General features: G+C 37.1%; 1 protein-coding gene across 1 annotated transcript in view; it reads left to right on the top strand.

Moving 5' to 3' along the window:
• Positions 1 to 16,682, top strand: part of CLDN16 (claudin 16) — a 21,116-nt gene extending 4,434 nt beyond the window's left edge. The window contains 4 exon segments of the mRNA XM_008705159.1: positions 7,989 to 8,091; positions 11,973 to 12,137; positions 15,480 to 15,671; positions 16,394 to 16,682. Coding sequence (XP_008703381.1) covers positions 7,989 to 8,091; positions 11,973 to 12,137; positions 15,480 to 15,671; positions 16,394 to 16,527 — 594 coding nt within the window. The 3' untranslated portion in view covers positions 16,528 to 16,682.
• The last annotated feature ends 2,711 nt before the right edge of the window (positions 16,683 to 19,393 follow it).

Raw genomic sequence — 19,393 nt, 5'->3', positions numbered from 1 at the left:
GGAAAGGCACTTCACTGAAAACAAGCAAATGCATGTGTTTCACAAAGATCGATTATTCTGGCTACTTGTGGGGAATGATTAAAATGGGTGAAATGAAGTGTAGGGAGACTAATTGGGAGGTCTTTGCCATAGTACAGAAAGGAAGCAATGGTGGTCTGGACTACTGAGGAAGCGAGCATAGCGAGACTTGTGAAGATATGAGAAGCTCTAAGCAACTACAGTCAATAGGATTGATAACTGCAAGTGGAGAAAAGAGCTGATTCCGGGGACAAGTCGAGGCTGAAATCCACTTTCCTGCTTTTAGGCAATTGGAGGAATGGTAGAGTTACTTACCGCCCCAAGCAATTAAATGGAGGAAAACTAGTCTCTATACAGAAGTCACCAAGCAGCAACGTCCCTGGACCATCCCACTACTTTTTCCTCCTTTAGATTATGATCCAGCATATCAAGTGGGGTGGGAAAGAACGCTTTATAGTGAGGAGGTTTACTGGTTGGACTTGACTTTGAGGACCTGAGATTAAATCCCACAGCGCCAGGCAATACCTGTATGCATTTAAATTGCAGACATTTAAATTGCTATAAAGCACATTTCCTCTTCTGTAAAAGAATAATAATATGCACATCCTAAGTGTCTTGTGAGGATTAAATGAGCTTGTGCCTCTAAAGCATTTACCACAGTACCAGGCAAATACAAATCAGTCAATAAACAAGAGATATATTATTGTCTATTTGCAGTTTATTGTTTTGTTTTTGTTCTGGAAGAGGAGATGACATTTTGTATAATGTTCACTGAAGGGAGAGAGATAAGATTTAAGTTCTATTCCTGTTTTCGCTATTGATTCTCTTGGAGAAATTTTGTTTACTTCTCTGAGCTGTGGTTTGCTCATTTTTATACTTGGGACTGCTCCCTTCTTGTCTAACCAGGGAATAAGGCAGACAACAGAGACAAAATAGCGTAAGTTACCCACTGAGTACATTTTAAAAAGAAAAATACATTGTGAATTCATAAAATTGTTAGTATGTTCACTGAATTAGAAGATAGGTAGTTCTTCATTATCCACACTGAAATAAAAAAGTAGTTTCTTCACTAAGTTGCTGGTCTTTCAATTATCAAAAGGAAAGTATGTTTTCACAAGATTAATCCGTTTTCAGTTAATCTTGTGTTAATTATTTACTGAGAACTTGCTATATACCAAACACTATTATGATTAAAATTTTATTACCTCAAATGAAAGTTTCTTATATTTGGATTTATTTCATCCCCATAACCAGGTTCTCGCCTGGGGTTTCTAATTACAGTAATGACGCTGTAGTTCTTTCAGACATAAAATAAATATAAAAATTATTATGCCTAGCATGTACTCTGATTTTTTATATACTAGTTTTACTTTTCAACTCATTGGGAACTCCTTCAGCAGACACTGGCGGCTACAAATATTCTCTTGCTCGTTTCATGATCTCCTACCGCACCTAGCACCAACTTCCAAATCATGGGAACTTGTGTTTCACATGAATTGATTGTGCACATATTAAGAGACTTGGCATAGTTATGAAAAGAATGAATAAATGAATGAAATATAACGTGAAGTGATCTTTGGAAATCACACCCTGAGCCATAAATGAGAAGTATCTCTGTAGGGAGACCACCACATTTTCTAGGCAAGATTTTTTTATCTTACTACAATTAAAACTTTTTCAAGATATGGGTTCGGTTCCTCTTTTTAATAAGATAGGAATAAAAATCTAATTCCCTGGAATGTATAATAAGGTTGGTGAACAGTCTATTCTGGCCCAGAGAATGAAGCTTTTCTACGCGGTGCTTCGAATAAAGACAGAAATGAAGAAAGGAGAGAGAAAAAAGTAAGCGAATATTTTATTACCATTCACTCAACGTACATTGTGATCTGTCACAACGAATGCAGTAGTCATCGCAAAGTTGTGAAACCCGTACTCTCATAAGCGTTCTAAAATGATTAAACGTGTGACTTCAGCAATTAAACAATAAATGTTGAAATTGAAATATTTAAATAGTTCAAATATATTAATTAGGTCATATAACCATACAGGCTACAAAAATTACATTTACCTACAAGTATGCATTATCTCATTCTTGCCATTTACACCTTTAGCCAGTCCTCCACAAATAAGGAGGCAGAACTATACCAAATGTAGGTTAGCAAATAAATTCATGGCACCTGAATGGAGAGGAAAGGAAAGGTAACATCTATTATGCTTATTTGAATCTTGCTTCCTTATCATTATAAATACCTGTTTTGTGTTCTTTTAGACCCGGTATAGTAAGAAAAATAATATAAAATATTCAAATAAATGTTCAGAATCATAGTATAAAAATTCAAATGCCTTTCATGTTAAAATTGAAATTGTTCCAAGTCTTAGTGGTAAAACATGCAACTTACTGTAGTATTATTAAAACTTCTGCATCTTAATAAATATATTTAATTAAATACTAGAAAGAGGTAAGTTTCGTCTTCAGTGTTCAAGTACATTAGTACAAGAATGACACAGGGATGTGAAAAATATAAATTCCTCTAGTACGTGGATGCAAGGTGGTTTTTAAAATAATATATCTTCATGACTTATTCTACTGTTCTTTTGGTTTGTGCATACTTCCTCTTAATGTATTATATTTACACACACATCCCACTGCATATGCATTTATAACCTAATGCATATTGGCAAAGAAAAATCCTATTTGATAGTGGTTAGCCCACAATAAATATTTACTAAGCCTAATGTGTATGTGTGTTTGTATATATATATATATATATATACATATATATATGTATATATATATATATTTCTCCCACGTAGCTGGAGAAAAATAAATGCCAATCAATTAAACATTTTTAAGTTTCTCTAATTCTCAAAAGATAGATAAAATACTTAGAGGCAAGACAAATACACCCAGAACCACAGGAAACAAGACAAGTAGGCAAAATTGTGTGTTGCTGCTTGTAAATATTTCCGGAGTGGTTAAGGAGAGAAAAACTGGCAAAGACTAGTGTAGAGAAGCCTTAATGGAAGGCTGTAAAAGGGATCAGAATAAGACATCCCGGGATTAAGGAACTAATTTAGGATACTATAAATTCAATGGGGGAAGAGTCGTGGTCAATACAGGTTCCTAAAGCTTTTTCTGAATGGTATCCTGCTCATCCTGAGTCCTGTGGTAAACACTTCCCGGAGCTGCTTGAGTAGATAGGGTCCAGGCTGACAGCAAATTAGTATAAACTCTGTAGTCTAAGCAGTAGTTCTTCGACTCCCGGATTCAGCTGTTTTGTCTATTCAGTCAAGTCAAAAGCACATATTAAGCATTGACTATGCATATAGTGTATCAGCCAGAGTTCAAATGAGAGTTAACGTATATGGATTTGAAAAATTGACCTACTTTTTTTTTTCTCAATAAACATCTATTGAGCATCTATTATGTTCCAAGCAGGAGGGTCTATAAGCTCTTTGAAACAAGGTGCCATACCTGTCTTGGTCCCTGCTGTATCCCCAGCATTCCGTTAGTCTGTTGCCTGACGCATGACAGATACTAAATGAATAAAGTTTAAAAGATGATGGCAAACGTGGGAGAGAGATGTACATAAATTCACATAAAAATAATGCAATATTGTCAATACTATAGAATATGGACAAATTATGGTATGATTTAAGAAGAAATTAACTCCAGCTGGAAAAACTGGGAGAACTTCATGGAAGTTCTAGAAATTTCTAGCTCTAGAAATTTGACAGTTTCAAGGCAGAGGGAGGTATTCTCATTATTATACCCCAGGAGCAGGAAAGTTACACACTGTTAGGAACCGGGTAGTTAACATCCATGAGAGAGACACACTGGGTAAGGGGGTGAGGAACCTGTACACACAAGCCCCACCTCATAGGAGCAGCCACTCGCTGGTACTGATTATTGTTACGTGGGACCGAGGAGTCCAGGTGGTCAGAAGGACCACGTTTCCAACAGAAGCCAGAAGTCTGGACTGTTCTGTAAGATCTCTATATTTTGCTATTGCAATTAATTAACATTAAGAGATTTATGCTGGCCTCAAGGTTGTGACTTGTACTTTTATTGTTACATCTTGGATAAACTGAGTTCTCCCCATTAAGGAGATAATCTGCTCCTCACTTCAGGATTCATAGATACTCATTGAAATAATGTAGAAATTAGTCTTGTAACATTATATTTATTAATGTATAAATTGCATGTTGAAAGAGGAAGCTTAAATTTGGAATCTTCTATTTTGAATGACCCTCTAAGATAAGAATTATTAGTTAACATTCTGCATTTTTGCCCTTTAAGAAAGGTTAACCACAATATTTTAAGCCTCAGTGTGCTTTTTAACAGAACCTTGTCTTAAAACTTTTAAGAATTTAGATTTACTTGCCTTCTAAGAAGTTCTTAATAAGCCGTTGTATAACACACGGATAAGTAAGTGAAGATTATATATTACAGACAAGAAGGGTCTTTCCTAAATATGATAAATAACAAAATCTTTTAACCTTGTCTTTTGTGCACAAAGGCACCTTTAAGGGTGTCTCCAGTAAGTGCTATATTAACACAGAAGTTTAGTTAATTACAGCCACTATTCTCACGTACCTTAACCAAGGGTGAATACCAAGCAATCTCATAGTGTGCCCCTGAGCATTAATACCTAATGAAATTGGATTCTTTGTTTCCTCTAATGAGCTCATTGCTTTTCTAAATATGGTCATTGCAGGTAAATGATCAATAGCCTTGAAAATGACACCACTGCTGGATTATTTTGCCAAGACTCTTTTTTAAAAAAAATTTTTTTTAGTGTAAATTGAGTATTCTCGTATATATATCTCAGGTTCCTTTCTAAATAAGCTCATATATAATGAGAAATACCACTATGGGTTGATTGACTTATGTACTGGCTGTTAGACGCAGGAACTGTGGGCAGTCACTGTCTGATTGTAGAGCAGTGACTTCAAATCCACATAACCTGGCTCAAGTTGGAATAAACTGGATGCAGTATGTTCCTGTTAACTGAGAGACCGAAGAGCAATAGGTATGAGGAGGCCTGTTTTCTATTACGGTATAATCGTTCCCTACCAATCATCTCTACCGTATTTGTTTCCTAGGACTGCTGTAACAAATTACCACAATTTGGTGGCTTCACACAAGAGAAATTTATTCTCTCCAAGTTCTGGAGGCCAGAGGTTTGAAATCAAGGTGTGGACAGGGCCTGACTCCTTCTGAAGGCTCTAGGGGAGAATCCATCCCTTGCCTCTTCCAGCTTCCGGGGGCTCTTAGCATTCTTGGATTTATGGCCACATCCCTCTAATCTTTGTCTCTGTGGTCACCTTGCCTCCTGCTCTATGTGTCCCTCATCAAGACACCTGTCATTAGATTTGGGGCCCACCGTGGTCATCTGAGATGATCTCCTTATCTCAAGATCCTCACCTTCACTGCATATGTAAATCCCTTTTTCCAACGAGGGTCACATCCATACGTTCTGGGGCTTAGGACATGGACGTCTTTCTCGAGGGGGGGGGCATCATTCAATCTCCTTATCTCAAGATCCTCACCTTCACTGCATATGTAAATCCCTTTTTCCAACGAGGGTCACATCCATACGTTCTGGGGCTTAGGACATGGACGTCTTTCTCGAGGGGGGGGGCATCATTCAACCCTATTATATCTACCTTTCTTCTATTACCGTAAGTTAGTAATGCTGAACACAGTCACTATTCAGGTTGTTACAATGCTGAAGTACTTTACTAAGATCACTTATGAACAAATCATTTATACTATGTGTAATTTTTAATTCTTATATAACTATCTTCGCACCATCTCCTTTATACAAATAAGAAAACTGCGGCTCAAAAAGGGTAAGATCTTGCCCAAGGATACAACACACCTAATTAGTATCAACTGAGATTTAAAGTCTATACTTTTTAACAGTAGCTTAACTTGCATGCATATCTGACTTGAGATATTCACATCCTTCTTTAAAAATTGATATGTTAAATTTCACAAGGTAGACCCTCTTTGTTAAATTTTTGGTCCCTGTGTTTCCTTAGGCAGATAATATTCCCCAATTCCGAAACACCCCTTCAGATTTAACCTTAGGAAGAGTAAGCCGAAGTGAGGTTTTGTAGAATAGTAGCCACAGGATGATATTAAAGTTAGGGCTTAACACTTCACTCCAAGCTGTCTTTCAATTTCCAATGCAAGCCTGAAATGGGTTTGGAATTTTTTTTAAATGGGTTTTTAAGTATACAGCAGTGCTTGAGAGCAAACACACAGACTGCTGTATTTGAGTCCCATCTCCTCCACTTATTAACTATGCTTTCTTGGGGTTATCACTTACCTTTCCTGTGCCTCATTTTCCTTATTTGTAAAATAGCTAATAATAGCTGATATCTCACAGGATCCTTTAACAAATTAAGGAGATCATAATATACTTAAGCAGTAACTGCTCCATAGCATAGACTTGACGTAGATTTTTAAATTATTACCAATTAAGAGCAGTTTACATATAAAGTGATAATAGAAGCACAACATTGAAGTTTGTGGTGGAGGTAAACAGTGAAATTTTACTTGGCTCACGACACAGCTTCAAGGCAGAACACAGAGCAGAGGGGCGCCTGGGTGGCACAGCGGTTAAGCATCTGCCTTTGGCTCAGGGCGTGATCCCGGCGTTATGGGATCGAGCCCCACATCAGGCTCCTCCGCTGGGAGCCTGCTTCTTCCTCTCCCACTCCCCCTGCTGTGTTCCCTCTCTCACTGGCTGTCTCTCTGTGTCAAATAAATAAGTAAAATCTTAAAAAAACAAATAAACAAAAACACGGAGCAAAGTTTCAAAGCACAAATATTCTCTGATACGGTTTTGCTTTTGCAGATCGAAGTGTTTTATGTTCCTTCCTTCCTTCTTCACACCAGTTACGATCTCCCTGCTTTTGCATTTCTCTTTCCACTTTGTTGCTCATTCTTTCTTTAAGGAACCATTTTAAGTTTTTATTTTCCAAGATAATTCTTGGTTAAATTTTACTAAACTATTCCCAGAATTCCCAGGTAATGTGAATCTGTAATTGAATCAAGACAAACAATCGTATTAGCTCTGTTCCATATGCATGAGCGGTGTCAGGAATATTTGAAACTATTTTCCGTTGGCATGTTTACAATTTTAAGAAATCTATTGTGACTTGCGGCTTATAGATAAAGTAGGGAAAGGCTCAGGGCACTGGTATCTTTTAGCTCGAGGTGGACACAGAATCATCTGCACAGAGTTTCTAAGTAAAAGTGGTTTACAGCTGTCAGACTGTATGAAGTTAATGCTTAATTTGTTCGCATCCATCTCATAGCTTGAACATTTGTAGTGTGTCAGTGGAGCAAGGAGGAAGAAGTTGTGTGAGTCTTCATAGTTGATGTATTGTTTTCTTTAGGTATAGCTTTTTTGGGCAATTATTGTAAATTTATGAACTCCATACATAATAACACCTTTCTTCATGGAACTCAGTGTTTATGGTGAGCAAAAATTAATGTACATTCTTAACAGACTCAGGATGTCAACAGTTAGCATACATTGTTAGATTGATTTTTTTATTTTTTTTATTTTGATTTTTTGATGAACAAATGTCAGCACAGGAAAGCCAAATGAATTGTCTCCACGTAAAACTAGGACTCCATGATGGAACCAGCCACAGACGTTTGCATATATGTAATTGTGATTTTATCTATGTTGGGCACCACTCCTCTTGCTCAGCTCCCCTCCCCCATCAGGAAGTGAATTCATTTCCCAGTGGGGAAAGCCTTTAGCTGTGAGTGCTTAAGGGAAAATACTCTAAAACACATTGTGTTTGTTGTAAATGAAATTCCGATCACGCTTGCAAACGCTGTACTTTACTATCAAACACACAACAGCCAAGGTCTTCCTTTGATCCAGGGGAGCTGAAGTGTGTCTGCGTGAGTTGTTTCACACGGTGTCTTCCCCAACATCTAGGTGAGCACAAAATGCCGAGGCCTCTGGTGGGAGTGTGTCACGAATGCTTTTGATGGGATCCGCACCTGTGACGAGTACGATTCTATACTTGCCGAACACCCCCGTAAGTATGCCTTAGACAACCCTTGCCAGGGAGGGGATACCAACCAACACTAAACTTGGGTTTCCATTGTGTATTTTTGTTTTCCACAGTCTATAGGACAATTCTGTCTAATTTTAGATGTTTCGATTAAAAATTTAGTTTATTTCAGAAATACGAATTGAAACATTTTGAGCGTATTTTATCTTTTTCCGTGGATTTATACATTCCTTTAGGGTAAAAATATTAACTTATTCTTCTCTGCTCCCCAAAGAGCCTGGCAGAGCGTCTTACAAGCAGTAGACTTAAACACTTTTTAAAAGGAAATGAATTCTTCAGGGTGCTGCGATTTGAGGATTAGAATCCACAGATTAGATGAAAAGTATTTCAGAGATGTCTTTTAGCTGTGACTTAAGTCAAATAGGAAGTTTTCAGTAATTGAACAGGACATTTCCTGAGTAAGAGAGAAGGTGAAGTAGAAGGGCAGAGACAGAGAGACAGAAAAACAGACATGGGGATAGATAAGGAAAGAGAAACACACAGAGAGCAGGGAATGAAAAAAAATCAGTATATGTGATGACACATGGTTAACAGGTGTGGTAAAACCAGCTCCTTCATCTTCCTGACCTTTAGCTTTATATTTTAATCATGTGTTAGCCAGGGCCACGTTTCAATGAAATAAAGAGATTTCACAGATTTAAAAATGTTATCATTGATTCAGTTTTTCTCCATAACATTTATTTATTTATTTAGAACATCCAATCATGCTAAGAAATACTGGTGCTGTTGTTAAAGCTCATTGGTTGTGGTTTCCTTCAAAGTAGAGGATGGGGATAGTAGGGAACGGCAACTTCTTTTCTCAAGATAAATGAAAAGCAAAACTCCGGTATGTGACTTTTCCCCTGAATGTCTATTTCAGTCCAGGGTTAAGCACTTAAAAGGAGCAGTGATCGAAAATATCTTTTTCTGCTATTCAGGATTTGAGTGTTCTTTAACCTAATTCCTAAGACCCATATTTCATTTTTTTTAAGGCCTCTTGATTCTTTCTCTTTTTCCCTCCTTGAGCTAACCTAATTCTACCTACAAAGAAGCATGATTTGGTCAATAAGAATGTAAGTGTATGTGGACACTAGACTATTCCAGAAATGTAGTGCTATGGTGAGAGCAAGACAAAAAAAAAAAAAAAAAGATAAACTATTTCAAACTTCTAAATATTGTTATGTACATTTATGCAAGAATAACAGAAAATCACTCATAAGCTTCTGCACAAAGAAAACTTGCTGTTTATATTTTAATATTTCTTTTTTTTAATCATTTGCCTATACTATCTTACCTTTTTAAATATATTCTTACCTATTAATTTCAAATCATATCCTGAAGATTAATTACTTTTATTTAAAAAATTCTAGGATATGCTTAGCGACAACAAACATGAAAATGTATTCTAAGAAAATAACATAACTATACCCTCTAAGTTAAGATATTACCTGTGAGATTTTATTTTTAGTTTTTGGTATCTTTTATAGAATTACAATTAGATAACCTTTTCCATTGTTCTGTAGACCTGGGGTCTACAGAACCTATTTTTTTCAGGACTCTTGAGTACCCCATCCCCAAATCAGAGTATTTAACATTATTCTAGCAGCCCAATCTCAGATAATTCCCAGGAAGAAATTCCCAGGAAGAAATTCCTGGCTGGTTAGCATTAGCCATCTACCTACAAAGCTGCCCTCTTGGAACTGGGCTGCCCATGGAGCCGACTGGATGACGCCATCGGCATGAGTCTGGGAGTTCCACTGAGCATCAGAAATCACACTCTGGGGGCCTTTGGGTGGTGCAGTCAGTTAAAGGGTTGGACTCCTGGTTTCGGCTCAGGTGTTGATCTCAGGGTCTTGGGATTGAGCCTCACGTCAGGCTCTGAGCTCAGCAAGGAGTCTGCTAAGCTGCTCTCTCCTCCTGCCCCTCCCTGTTCTCTCCCTCTCTCTCTCTCTCTCTAATAAATAAATAAATAAATCTTAAAAAAAAAAAAGAAAGAAATCACACTCTGTGTGGGATCAAGTGTTGGAGAGGAGAAAATTGGGGCCCTGATTTTAGGGCAACCCATCCAGATGGCAATCCTGGCCTTGTTGGACCCAGGTTCCAAAAGGGGAATTAACAATATTTAAGGAAAGCACTCCAAAGTGTGAGACTGCTTGGCTTGGGGTGCTGAGTAGGAGACCCACTTGTATATATATTATTTGAGGTTCAATATTGTTGAAATGTAAAAACTGATATCACCTAGTTAGTTAATATTTTTCTCTTTCCTGAATTTTGAGAAAAAAAGGCTTTTGATTTGGCCTAAATTAGAAATTTAAGTCTTTTTTTTTTTAAATAATGCCACATTTTAAGACCTTAAATATTCATCTATTAATCAGGTAAGGGTGGCTCAGTCAGTTAAGTGACGGACTCTTGATTTCAGCTCAGGTCTTGATCTCAGGGTTGTGAGTTCAAGCCCCATGATGGGCTCCTTGCTGGGTGTGGAGCCTACTTAAAAAAAAAAAAATCAGGTAGAAGCTGATTTTATGCATTGTTTTCCTCTCTTAGATGGATCATAAAAGTATTTTTTATTTTAAATAAAGTGGCCACATTTTATAAGCAACCTATTACTAAATAAGCCCTAAATTTATCTCACCATTGAGGAAAAACTAAAATGCAAGGAAACTGCAATCACTATGAAAATAAAACATAATTAATGTACCATCAAAAGAATAAGTTGTATCACTCCTCTAGTGGCTAAAATAGTAGTAGCTTTGACATTCAATAATTAACCCTCCATTTGTGACAGATCTTTCCTATTTTTATTTTTTTAATTTATTTTTTTTAAGATTTTATTTATTTATTTGAGAGAGAGAGAGCGTGTGAGAGGGAGAGATCACAAGCAAGAGGGAGAGGGAGAGGGAGAAGCAGACTCCCCACTGAGTAGGGAGCCCAACGTGGGACTCAATCCCGGGACCCTGGGATCATGATCTGAGCCAAAAGTAGATGCTTAACTGACTGAGCCTTTCGGGTGCCCAAAATTTTCCTATTTTTGATTTACTGTACCTAGGATTCACAGCTCAAGAGGTTTCACAGTTGAGGATGCTTCCATTGCAGACGATGACTGCTATTATTCCATTCTGTTTACCCGATATCCTCTTCCCTGGATATTCTCATGTGGCTATAGTTTTCAGTTTTGCTCAGTTGACAGTGCAAGGTTAAAGGGTTAATCTTGAATGTTGGCCAAGAAGGGTCACCACCAGAAGCAATGAAAAAGAATATGATCTGGGTTCTAGATACAGTTTTCTACTAAATAACAGAAGCTCCTTCTCCTTCTAAAAACCTGCTGATGGCTCCCACCAACCTGAATTGGCAAATGACTTCTTGAAGTGTTTTATCCTGCTCCCCTATACCAAATTTTAACCATTTATTAAAAGTATATTTTTCAATAGAACTTCAAACAAATGCAGTGATCAGTAATTTCTTAAATATTTATTGGGGTAACTTATGCAGAATACTCTACTTTCAATTTATTATTCAACTGTAATACTTGTGAATAAGACTCATTCCGAAACAGGAAACAAATAAGGAAATAGTTACTTAGTTCACACTCTACGCCAGGCATTTAGCTAGGGGACCAGCAAGACCAGCATTTAGCTAGGGGACCAGCAAGACTAAGTAATAATCACTGCTTAAACAAATAATAATATCGATAATCTATGATATTCTTGCATTTTATGAAAACATTCCATGTTCATGCAAACTTGAAGTCTAATTCCTGAAGTGGGCATGTATTTATGCATGTGATTATCTGGTTTTGGGTGCACCTGTGTGCTTTAACATGTTTCCTTCTTCCGTTCACAATGTAACCACATGCCCTGATCTTCCAGTGAAGCTGGTGGTAACTCGAGCATTGATGATTACTGCAGATATTCTAGCTGGATTTGGATTTATCACACTGCTTCTTGGTCTCGACTGTGTGAAATTCCTCCCTGATGAGCCATACATCAAAGTCCGCATCTGCTTTGTTGCCGGAACAGTATTACTAATAGCAGGTACTCTCTGTACTAGTGATCGGGGTAGAGACGCTCATCTACGGTCTTGAGATGAAGGAGAAGGGTGCTTATTGCCATGCAGTTCATTTTAGGAACATATGTGACCTGCTTTTCTAGATTGAAAGAGTAAAGAGCTCATCCACCAACCCTACTTTCTTTAGCTGTGTAATAAGATAATTTTTGTTGATATCCCAAAGCAAAGTTTATCGAAGTCCTCAAACTACTTTTTTTTTTCAAAGATCTTATTTATTTATTTGACAGAGATAGAGACAGCCAGTGAGAGAGGGAACACAAGCAGGGGGAGTGGGAGAGGAAGACGCAGGCTTCCAGCAGAGGAGCCCGACATGGGGCTCGATCCCAGAATGCCAGGATCACGCCCTGAGCCGAAGGCAGACGCTTAACGACTGAGCCACCCAGGCACCCCAAACTACTTTTTAACCATTTAAAAAGTTACATAATCGGGGCGCCTGGGTGGCACAGCAGTTAAGCGTCTGCCTTCGGCTCAGGGCGTGATCCCGGTGTTACGGGATTGAGCCCCACATCAGGCTCTTCCGCTATGAGCCTGCTTCTTCCTCTCCCACTCCCCCTGCTTGTGTTCCCTCTCTCACTGGCTGTCTCTCTCTGTCGAATAAATAAATAAAATCTTTAAAAAATAAAAAATAAAAATAAATAAAAAGTTACATAATGCTTTAAAATTTTCAAATGATTTATTTTTTGATTATTCCTGATGTTAAATCCTAAAGTAAGTCCCAAACCAAATTCTTTTTAGCAACGAACTAAATTGTGTCAAGTCCTATGTTAGACTTTTCTCATGTGCCAGGCCATTTGATCATAAATGTAGCAATAAGCAGATTATATCTCCACTTACGAAGCAGATGAGTAAATGGAGTCCTGAAGGCTAATAAATCAAGCATGACTAATAAACAGTCAAGAAGCACTTTACATAGTGTTTATTGATGAAAGAGCAAAAGTGATATTTCACGCAGGTCTGTCATTAAATTCACTTTAGTCTTCTTCTGTCACAACGTGATGTCTTCTTAGGATCTTAATGCAAGCTGGAGAAAATACACTGTCGAAGAAAGCAAAGTGCAGGAAGATTGAAAATAAATGGGCACATCCCTCAGAGAGGAAACCATCATTTTTTTATGGTAGCAGCCAAATGTTAGCAAAGCAAATATAAGTGGGAACCTCACCAGGCAGTGCAAGATGAATGGATAGGGATTTTGGAACTAAAAATGCTTGGAGGGGCACCTCGCTGGCTCAGTCGGTAAAGTATGAGATATTGATCTTGGAGTGGTGAGTTGGAGCCCCATGGTGGTGGTAGAGTTTACTTAAAAAAATAAAAAGTAAAAAATAAATACTTGAAGATATATACATGTGACGTGTGAGCTTACGCCAGTTTTTTAACTGCTCGTCTTTTCTTGATCTGCAAAGTAAGGTGAAGCCCTAGTAATCATCTCTACTCTGAATTGCTGTCGTGAAGATCCAGTGTGGGTAGAGTAAGGCCATAGCAGAGAGCCTAACCTGTCACGCAGTAAAAGCTGGGGCCTCCCTGAAGTTTTACACACACATTGAGTCAAGGCCTGATGATCCTTAGGTTGTATTAAAAAGTCACAAGAACTTAATAAGTTTACCTTTTTAAGGCATTTATTCCCATGTCCAGCCTAGTGATAACATAGTTTTTGTATGTAACAATGTGTATTATTTAACAAATTTAAACATCATTTAATGCTATATAATTTTGCTCCAGAATACTTTTTACAATATCACTAGATACATCATTTTTTAATAAAAAACCAAAACAAACTAAATTAAAACAAAAACAAAAACAAAGAAATAACAAATTGATGAAAAAAAATCCCTACAGGGATGGATGAAGAAATGACAAAATTAAATTTCTGGAGATGACCAAAGGCTTGGAACCATCATTTGAAATTAGTATGCCATGTGTATTATATATAAAAAACTAATTTTATGTATAAGATACTAATGCCATACATATGATATGTTACACATAAATATTTATGGCATACTACTTTCATATGATATGAAATGAAATATATACATATTTCATATATATGTATTAATGTGTGTATGTATATATATGTATATATATACATATACATATAAAGTTTCATAAAGGAATTTCCATCTTAAACTTGTAGGTTACAATATTGTAGAAAATATGTGGTAATTTAAACCATTATCTGAAGGTGATATGTTCATGATCTGGTCCTTAAACTTCTTGCATTAAACAATTGGGAAAAGAATGCAATGAAATGGTGAACACCATTTTCTTTCTTCTTTTTTTTTTTCCATTTTCACATAGCCTTTTTTCCCATAGTTGCTCACCTTTTTTCCTTGCTTCTAAGCAACGACATGCAATTTATACCTTTAAAGTGAGAGAACTCTAGTGGCATCATTTCAAGCCAGTCCAATTGTCAGATAGACTAATTTGGGGGATTAAATTTTGTTTAAAAGGAGCACAATTTCTGGGGCGCCTGGGCAGCTCAGTCGTTAACCGTCTGCCTTCGGCTCAGGTCATGATCCCAGGGTCCTGGGTTCAAGCCCTGCATTGGGCTCCCTGATCAGTGGAAAACCTGCTTCTCCCTCTCCCACTCCCCCTGCTTGGGTTCCCTCTCTTCCTGTCTCTCTCTCTCTGTCAAATAAATAAATCTTAAAAAAAAAAATAGTTAGTTCATCCTTACATAATGTGGGGGTTGTAGATAAGAATTTATTTTAAAATAAAGACATTTTTTATTCCAGTTATTTGTTTTTGACCACAACACACTAAAATTATTGATTTCAAAAGCATGGTTTCCTTATGGGTGTTGATTATGTAGCTGACATAGTTTTAATTGTGGGTCTAGGTGGTGGGGCAGAGGAGCAACAGAATATTCTTAAAGATATATACTTTTAATTAAAAAAAACAATAGAGAATGAACATATGCTGTATATTATTTGTCTTCAATTTTGTGTTCTTTCTTTTTTTCTTTTGCTTTTCATATTTCATTTTACACTGCACTTAAGAGAACATTGGAAAGAGGGAAATTAAACAAAACCACAATAATCATTTTAAGTTTATACAAACAGAGGAACACTGCGTTGTTTAATCTTTGTATTTCTCTTTATGTATAAACTGATATATGGTTTAGAAGAAATACAAAATAGAAAGCAAAAGGAAGACATAGAAGAGATATCCAAAATTTGATTTGTCCATGAATCCGTAGCATCGTTATTATCCTTCTAAGTGATGCCATGCATTTTGGGTAGCAGTCAGATCTCCTTGAATTTAAATTTGGAGAGGCCTGCATTATTTTTAGCAATTTTTCTTTCTTTCAGGTGCACCAGGAATCATTGGTTCAGTGTGGTATGCTGTCGATGTTTATGTGGAACGTTCTTCTCTGGTTCTGCACAATATATTTCTTGGCATCCAGTATAAATTTGGTTGGTCTTGTTGGCTTGGAATGGCTGGGTCTCTGGGTTGCTTTTTGGCTGGTGCTGTCCTGACATGCTGCTTATGCCTCTTCAAAGGTAAGAACAAAATAAAATAGCATACTTACTTGCCTCTAGTATCAGTCCTCCAAGCTGGGTGGAAACAGATCTCACCAGCACAAAATAATGTTGTGTACTTGATCCCTACCTATTATAAAAAAATGACATTTTAAAAATTTCTGTTATTCAAGGACAACTGATTTGCAATATTCAAGCCTTATTACGTGGTTAGTGGTATATTGGGTGAAAAAAAAATAACAGACCCACAGCTATAACTATATCCAATATCTAAATATAAAATGATGATTTCAATGTGTTCATAATCTTATATAACTTCATCCAATCTACTAAATTTATATCTAGAGTTAAATGGAGAAGTAGACTCAGAGCCAAGTCAAATATTTGTTGTTAAAAAATGTAATGTGCTACTATTGGGTTTTTAAAAATATCAGTTAAAAAGCAAGAGATTCCATCACCTCATCAGTAAGAAAGAAAGAGAGAAAGAGGAGAGAGAGAGAGATTGAGGAAGAAAGAAAGAAAGAGAAAGAAAGAAAAGGAAATTACCTAAGTTTTGAATCAAAAAGTAACTTTCTAGGTGAAAATCTTCGATTTTCTTCTAAGGTTCTTCTTAGATGATTCCTTCTTAGAATATTTATATTCTTGCCTCTTTATGAGAAGAATGTGTAAAATGACATTTTCTCCCCAAAGCTTACTGAGTCTTAATTATTTTTTTTATCACGACATTTTTCTCTTTCCAACAGATGTTGGACCTGAGAGGAATTATCCATATTCCATGAGGAAAGCCTATTCAACAGCAACCATTTCCATGGCCAAGTCATACGTAGCCCCTCGGACAGAGACTGCCAAAATGTATGCTGTGGACACAAGGGTGTAGAGTGCCACACGTCAGTCTGTGTGTACGTCCCTGAAGTAATCAATCAGTATGTCGGGTTAATCCAGTAACACATATTTAGACCTCAATATGTTTGACCAAATTAACTGCTCAGCTTAATCAAGAAGTTTGATTCTCCTATCCCTACTCTTTTTCTGTTATTCTCATATTCTCCCTCCTCCTTTCTACCCTCCTCTTTCACAGGCCCACACACAATTTCCCTGTATTTTCAGATAAGGTTGTTAGGATATACAAATGTTTGTTTGTGATTTCTATATTGCTATTAGAGATTGTGACATGGTGATATTCAAGTAAAATGACACTTCAAGACTAGAAAGAAACCTTTGAAAGAGGCCAGAGATTCTAATCTTTGAAGGGATTGACAGCCTCTTAGCAAAAATTCCTGGCTTTTGGTTTGTTCTTTGTGTTCTCATCCACATGAGTTATTTGATAACTTTGAAGATGATTCTTCGAAATTTAAACTAGTATATCAAACCCTACCATTACTCTGACTCTGTTAAAATAGAAAAAATAAAACAGCAGCTTCATATACCAGCTACTGGTGGAACTTTAAGATAAGAAGTTTCCCCTCCACACTTGGAATGTCAAATGCAAATGTTAAATTAATACCAGAGCAGTGGTGAGTTTCTTTCTCATTAACAACATAAGAGATCTGTGTATTATTTTATCACTGCTGTAATTTTGCTTATATATTGCCAAACTGTTAGACCACAGCAGCAATAGCTAAACCGGAGAGTTCATTCATTGATTGATTATTGGACATCCAAAAATGTTTTAAGAAAGCATTATATTAAAATTCACTGATTCAGGTGCCCTCACACCACTGGATCCTCAGCGCCCAGCAAAGTATCTGACATGTGATAAAATTAAACAAATAGTTATTGATTGGAAGAAATAAAGGCTCACAACTCTTTACTGAAAATAAGATCTATTTTTCTCATAAAATGTGTACTTATTTGAAAAAATAGAATTATATATTTAATTATACACTTAAATCAGTGAATGATTGCTAATGGGGTTTTATTCATATTCTAATGTAATCATCTTAATTTTTTAAATGGTAGGGTTTTTTAAAAAGTTACATATTTTAATCTCAGGTTTTCTGATTTCTTATAAATCACATGAATAGCATTAATACTCTTGCAGTACCTTAGCAGACTATCCACTGACCTAGAAATTAGTTCTTTGGAAAATGGAGATTCAGTTGTGAATTTCTGAAGACCCCCCAAAAAAGTGTTTTAAATTTAAAAAGCTAAAAATCAGGTGAAAATGAGATGATGAAAGCCTAATATATATATATATATATATTTATGTTGTTGAGAATGGTGTTCATGACTTCACATGGTATATCCTTACCAGTATTCTCAGGAGAAATTCTAAGCAAATCTTAGAATTAAAATCAACTGATTCACTTTTATTTCATGGATATTACTAACCATGTAATTGACATTTAAAAATTATTTGTAGATCATGTTTACTTGTTATATTGGTATTATTTTATGCAGCTTAAGACTTATTTTGTGTTCTTTTTTCACTCCTTTGGTTTTTAAAATTTTTAGTCCTACTTTTATTTTATGATATATTGTCTGTCATGTTTTATATATTCTAAGTCTCTTGAAATTCTTTTTTGGGACAAGCAGGGTAAAATTAATTAAATAACTCATTAGATTTTAGAGATACAAATTTTTCCCTCCTTAAAGACTTCATTTGTATAAGGAGATATTTCAGAAGATTCTGGTGATGGCTGACATCTATGAATGTTTTGAAATTTTTCTTAATAAAAATGTTCTGTATATCCTGGGAGAGATATTAGGGTTTTTTTTTTTTTTTTTAATTTCCTTGGGAATGTTTACTCCTCATTCACTATTATTTAATGAAGCCTCCCAAAATAAAGCATGACAAAGAATATATTTTGAATACCAACTAGTGACAAGACAAATATTAAATAGTGAAGAAGTAATAATTGGCATTATGACAACTCTACATGCCCAGAAAGAAAAATTAAGGGAAGCCCAAAGTATACATACAAGATTATTAGGTTGAAATATTGAACTAGCCCTCTAACTTCTGGATACTAAAATTTAGTCATAGCCTGTTACTTGCAACAAAAACAAAATAAAATGTATAAAATTGGACAACTGGATTGCACCTTAAGGAGGGGGAGGAGTTAAGATGGCGGAGGAGTAGGGGACCCCTTTTTTAGCCGGTCCCCTGAGTTGAGCTAGATAGGTACCAGACCAGCCTAAACAACCACTGAATCAGCCTGAGACGCAGGAAGATGCATCTGGATCTCTACAAATGAACATCTCCAGCACTGAGTATTGAGGTACCAAGAGGGGAGCCCTAAAACCGCGCACAGATATCGGAAGATAAATGGAAGGGGGAGGGAGCCGCCGCATTCGGGCGCCGGGAAGCGGTAGCCACCTGCATGGGGGAGCGGGCGGACTCGGGGACCGGCACCCGCGAAACAGCAGACTGAGACCGTGAGCCGGGGAATGCGCGCCACCAGACTGACAACCGGAGCTCCGGTGCGCTCACTGGATCCAGACTGAGACCGGGAGCTTCCGGAGCGCGCGGGGCGGCTGGCGGCATTAGAAACACAAAGGACAGAGAGGCGCCAGCCCTGGAAGTGAGGGCTGGGACGCCGGGTGTGGGGTGCACATCCCGGGATGCTGCAGGGTTGAGCAGCACCAACAGAAACAGAGTTAAAGTGGCCAGAACAGCAGTGGAGAATGGGCCGCGATCCCTCTGTTCTGCGACAATGCAGCCTCTGCTGCTCTGACCCTCAGAAGAGGCACAGCAAACCGCCAGGGAAAGCCGCCAGAGAACAAAAGCCTGGAAATACCGG

Source organism: Ursus maritimus, unplaced genomic scaffold, assembly GCF_017311325.1.
Source record: "Ursus maritimus isolate PB19 unplaced genomic scaffold, ASM1731132v1 scaffold_4, whole genome shotgun sequence".
NCBI lineage: Eukaryota > Metazoa > Chordata > Mammalia > Carnivora > Ursidae > Ursus > Ursus maritimus.
The sequence above is the reverse complement of the archived record's forward strand: the minus strand, read 5'-3'. Positions and strand labels throughout refer to the sequence as shown.